General features: G+C 34.7%; 1 protein-coding gene across 1 annotated transcript; it reads right to left on the reverse strand.

Annotated features, from left to right (window-relative positions):
- Positions 1 to 1108: 1108 nt before the first annotated feature.
- Positions 1109 to 4714, reverse strand: LOC111405919 (alpha-galactosidase 1-like). Its single transcript, XM_023035027.1, has 15 exons — positions 4397 to 4714; positions 3893 to 3951; positions 3597 to 3653; positions 3455 to 3489; positions 3255 to 3358; positions 3086 to 3161; positions 2770 to 2828; positions 2600 to 2665; positions 2430 to 2513; positions 2274 to 2338; positions 2106 to 2188; positions 1828 to 1918; positions 1696 to 1745; positions 1471 to 1611; positions 1109 to 1347 (listed from the first exon to the last, which is right to left on the reverse strand). The coding sequence occupies exons 1-15, from the start codon at positions 4567 to 4569 to the stop codon at positions 1255 to 1257; spliced, it is 1236 nt and encodes a 411-aa protein (XP_022890795.1). The 5' UTR covers positions 4570 to 4714; the 3' UTR covers positions 1109 to 1254.
- Between the last annotated feature and the right edge of the window lie 806 nt (positions 4715 to 5520).

The following is a 5520-nucleotide window of genomic DNA, read 5'->3' on the forward strand; positions in this document are numbered from 1 at the left end:
CACTCTCTTGACTTAAAGTTTGAGAAAGAGCACTAGAGAGATGGATCCTCCAGTAGGGTTCTTGGAGGAGCTTGGTATGAGAAATAGATGGGTATTTGTATGTTGGGTAGGTTTCATGTGATTTTATTAACTGTTTTAATTTGAGAAATTTTTAAGTTCATTTTCCTTGTTTCGAGTTTTATGAGTATTTTCAGAAAGCCAAAAACTCATTTTGAGTTTTTTTTTGTAAAATTTTACTTATTTTCAAAAATACCAAATACGTTTTAAGTGTTTTAAAAAATTGAAAATTGATAATGACCTGAAAACGGCAAATCAAATGCATATTAACCTTTTTTACATGTGATGGAAGGTCTTGCATATGTGCATTCTCAATTTGAGACTAAGAATCCCCAAATACGATTTTTGATAACATCACTAATCAAACTAGATTTAAATTTCCAGTGCTTTTAAATTCTTGATCTGGTAACTATTCGATTTTATTGTGTGCATAATTGAAAATAAGCATATATATATATATATAAAAAAAAGGGTTTTAATATAATGGTTGTCAACAGAGGCTTAGCATTTTGCCTAAAAATCAATTACATGGGTAACATTTTTCTCAGGTTGACCCAGACCGACTTTATTTGACATCAAAATAGACCAAATGGCAAAGTTTTTTATGATGTCATAGATGAATGAGGGCTTCCTAAGGCGCAAAAAAAGCTTTTCATTAATGACGTGACAAGATAACTTTAATTATAACTCTATGAATTTATGATTGTTTTAGAGAACCACAATTTATCGTTCTCTTATCGCGTCAGTAGTGGGAACTTTTTAACTCGTTTATAGGAGGCAAAAGATCGAGCTTAATTATTTCATTCAAATTGATAATTAGCTTAGTAATGTTGTGTATTACCATTTTTGCAATCGAAGAAATTATCAATATAATTTCTTCAGTTATACCAAGTGCTTGATATAATAAGAGAAGTTATATCAAGTGCTCAATCTATTTAGCTGCTCGATGCTTCATGAAATTCCAACCATTATTCGCTCCTATCAAGCATATGGTCAATAACACAAACTTCATATAGATCTAATCATACGTTACTGGTAAAAAATCAAAGAATAGTAGGATTAAAGGAAGATTTCTTGTTTGATAATTTATTAAAAGTGGTCGATTTGAATGTTGGATACCAATTTTATTTGAAAAATACAACTTAATTGTGATGTTGGCTGACAAGAAGGCAATGCTGATCACAGAATCAGAAATCCTCAAGAAACTGGCTTCAATATATACATCTTGCATGCATGAGAATCCACTGTTGCTGTCAAATTTCCAATAAATTTTGTTTCCAGACTCTTGTGCTGTATAGTGCATCCAGCCAAAGCACAAGGGAATATCAGTAAGTATATATGTATGCATGCATATCATTTTATGCATGTGCATGTATTTTGTTGTTGTGGGGTGGGGGGGGGGGGGTGTGTTACCTTCCAAAGGTCTCTTGCAATAACTGCAGTGTTTGGAGGGAGCCCAATATCATCCCAGTGAGCAATAATGGAATTTCGCCCAGCACCACGGTTCAACAGAACTACAGCCACTCTGTAGTTTGAAAGCGGTCCAGCCCACACCTATATATTAAAAGAAAAAAGCACATAATATCATGAATTTGTAATATGAAAAGACAAAAACTGCGATGAAAAATGCAGGATTACCTCAAGATCACCTTCCATCCTAACCTTTTTAGCCTGAACACCTAGCTTGTCTGTTTTAAACCAACTACCAGATTGTAAGTATTTGGAAAATGGCAATTCAAAATAAGTTTAGATGGCAGTAGATGTAGTTACCTTGATTCACAGCAATCACCTCCTTATTTGCAATGATTTCCATAACTTCTTTCGTTGTATTTCTCACGTCACAACCAATAAGAAGAGGTGCCTGTAGTTATATTACATGAAATATAATATCAGAGAGCATAATTAAGCCAATTATGAGAGGTAAACTTCAAGGGTATGTTTGGCACGAGGACTGCATAGTAATTTTAGCTTCGTTCTCTGCTTTCATAATGTCTAGTACTATTCAATCCACCTTAACAAACATGCCATATGTGTGGTATACGGAGAACCTTGGAAATAGCCCATATGCTAAAGTGAACAATGTATTCGTCTTTTGTCATCCCCCCATTTCCAACTTCAAGCATGTCGGGATCTGTTCAAAGCCATGCCATGAGAGTATTGAGCTTCTGATAAGTAAGCCATACAAGTTGTAAGTTCTGACTAGAGGCAAAACTAACCATTCCAGCCACCGGGCCTCGCCAGATCTGCATAGACTTCATTCTGATCTGCTCTTGAGACCATACTGCAGGAGAAATAATGTTTAAAATTAAAATCAGTTCCAAGTTCTCAGGTATACAATGAATTATGAAAAACAAAATTCTAAGAGAGAGTACCTATCCCAGTTATCTGAGATATCATTAGTAGTTCTCCAGCTATTTCCTACATTATAACCCCACAAAGCCGGGTGCAGATCGCCCCTGATACAAGCACAGGAAATCATGTCGAAATCCAGATTGTGTAAAGCCAAGTACATGAAACTATAATAATATAAAAAGAGAATCACCATTCACATAGAGAGAAGAAGATTGGTCGGCCTGAATTCATTAATGCTCGGGTCATCACGGGGTACCTATGCAAGGAAAAATAGTCACAGAACCTTCGTTTCAGAACAACTGAACCTAACCAGAAAGCAAGACATTATTGTCTGAATGATTGTAGAAATCAGTTTGGTACCGTTGAGTTGGCTTTGAGAAATCATTATTACAATTGTCATACTTCAAGTAATCTATGCCCTGTAGAGTAGAGAAAGCAAGTAATTAACTCAGTTTTGTTAGCACTGTGAAAGGAAGACCACTGATGGCTGCTTCCAGTGAAGTAGAAAATTTATACTCTCCCAACACTTCTTGAACTAAAACATAGAACATTTATTGGTCCATAGTATTGGGCAGTACTTTATAAGACAATGGACAAAATTTTAAATCCTTTCTATTCTCTAATGCTATCAAGCACTGCCTAATCTAGCACACCAAACATGTAGTAACTACCGTACCCATGACGCAAAGGTTTTGGCATCTTGTTCCTCATGACCAAGCGAACCGGGCTGTTTTTTGCTACAAGTGTAATAGCTGCAAGTCAAAGTAAATGCATTTATAAATGGAACTCCCGCTATTATGCATTTGTGTATGACTTCAAATCATGTATCAGCAGATCCAAATTACCCTGCATCTGAGTAAATTCCTAGCTTAAGACCCTTGCTGTGGACATAGTCCGCGAGAGCTTTAATTCCAGATGGGAATGTGGATTTCTTAGCCACTAGACGACCCTGATATCGAATTTTACAGAAAAGATGTAAGAAAACAAATAACACGACTGCCCAAAAGTTATTAAATGAACATTACAGAACTTCGAAAAAGCAAACCTTGTTGTCACGAGAACTTTCAGCCCAACAATCATCTAAGGGAAAAGATTTAGAGATATCAATTAGTCTCTAATTCTTCATGTCCATTCAGTAAGAATGCACCACAAAGCATAAAAATAAAAAGTTAGAGGTGAAATTGTACCAATGTTGACATATATGTATCCAAGCTTAGAAAGACCAGTTGAAACCAGAGCATCAGCTGTCAAGAATAATTAAAATTAAAGTAGAATTGAAAACAAAAGTGACATAAATCTTCAAATGCGCAGATTTTATTTCTAAATCTATTGACGATGACCAGTTAATACATAACATGCCAAAAGTTATTAGTAAAATGATAAAGCAAAATTACAAGTTTTTGCATCATTTTTGCACATCTTAATGGTATTCATTATTACAGAAAGCAAGGAGGTAAACTGAATGATAATAATAAGGAGTTACCAGTTTCTTTGATGGTTTTTTCACCAATATTGCAGGCGAAATGATTCCAACTGTTCCACCTAAATAAAGTACGACAAATCAATGTTCAATACAGATGGACAAGTATTCCAAAAGTTTTCTCTACGAGCTATACATATACAGAGACCAATACACATCCATCAAACCCTTTGGCCCTTATTGAAGTGAAAAATCTAAAAGATGAGAAGAAAAATCCTATAGTCTTCAAATAAGTTTGAAATAAAGAGATAGGATCGAACTAAAACCAGAAAGCTAAAAATTCACATATTATTAAGTTCATTAATGTGGATTTAATTCTCCAGTGCTGATCTTTCTTACTTCATTTACCAATTCGAAAAGAAGCGTAATATACTACTGGAAAAAACCAAAAAACACCGACGATGACAATAACCTCTAAATTGCTCAATTTGGCATATGGCTTTACTCCAATAAGAAGCAATAATAAACCCGGACTATACATATGACAAATCGGTGGAAAAAATTTACCCCATGGGAGGAGTGGAGCCAAGTCCATTGGAAAGAAGATTGCGTCTGGTGAGCAAATCTTCCATATTTTCCGCAGTAGACAGCCGCATTATCATGCTTTTGGACGCACAACAATTACTACTAAAACTACCGATTAGCAATAAACATATTAACCATCTCAATCTACTCTCCATAATTGACACTCTTCTTGCTCACACAGTAGTGAGTTGTGGATGAATGCAAATAGCATCAGAGATGATTATATATTCATGGCGTGGATAAGAAACTTAGGAATTATGGTTGTTTTGGCTAAGCATAAAACATGGGGTAAAAAATCCTGAATGGTAAAATCGAAAGGATAAAGGGCAAACCATTTTTTTCGAGAAGAAACTTTTTTCTGGAATAGTTAAAAGTTGAGTTAATGAATTTATAAATTTTTTTATTAATTTTAAAATTGTTTTATAGCAATATAAGTGAACTTTTAAGATTCTCTCATATGTTTGTTTGAAAAGTTAATTTATTTGCAACGTCATCAAAACTATTAATTTTTAAATAAAAGGAGAAAGATGAAAAATAATGTTCAAGTAGGATAATTATTTAATTTCTTTTAAAATTAAGTGACTACTAAAAAAATAGGGAAAATTGCAGCTAAGGTACCAAACCTTTCGTTTATTAGTAGATTTTGCCTAAACCTTTAGTTTGTGTCGTCCACGACACCAAATCTTTCAAAAACTCACAATAGAAGTCCAAATGGATGGAAATTGTTAATTTGATCGTTAGTTGACCAAAAATTTAACATTGACCATTATTTTGACTAATTTTAAAAGAATAAAATGGTAAATTTACATTTTTCAACAAAAAAAAAAAGTAATTACGGTATATTAATAATTAAATCAAAACACAAAATACTATTCATCTTCTTCTCCATTCACCCCCTACGCACCCACCACACACCACCAAACCATCCGCACAAGCAACACCCACAGATTCTTTATCTCCTTCAACCCACCCCTCACCTCACCTCACCCAACCACATTGAGCAATAACACCACCAACCCCAGCCACACAGTCCACCGACTCTGGCCGCAGATCGCATTTAGCCACCACACACCACCAAACCATCTACACAAGCACCACCCACATTT

The sequence above is a fragment of the Olea europaea genome, chromosome 12 (assembly GCF_002742605.1).
Source record: "Olea europaea var. sylvestris chromosome 12, O_europaea_v1, whole genome shotgun sequence".
NCBI lineage: Eukaryota > Viridiplantae > Streptophyta > Magnoliopsida > Lamiales > Oleaceae > Olea > Olea europaea.

What these genes read in the sequence shown, in the direction of transcription:
- LOC111405919 (XM_023035027.1), bottom strand. Translation starts at nt 4,569, where the DNA reads ATGGAGAGTAGATTGAGATGGTTAATATGTTTATTGCTAATCGGTAGT. An exon ending in AAAAACCATCAAAGAAACTG is followed by an intron (nt 3,654 to 3,892) that starts GTAACTCCTTAT and finishes TATTCTTGACAG; the next exon opens with CTGATGCTCTGGTTTCAACT. An exon ending in GAGGCCCGGTGGCTGGAATG is followed by an intron (nt 2,189 to 2,273) that starts GTTAGTTTTGCC and finishes GGCTTTGAACAG; the next exon opens with ATCCCGACATGCTTGAAGTT.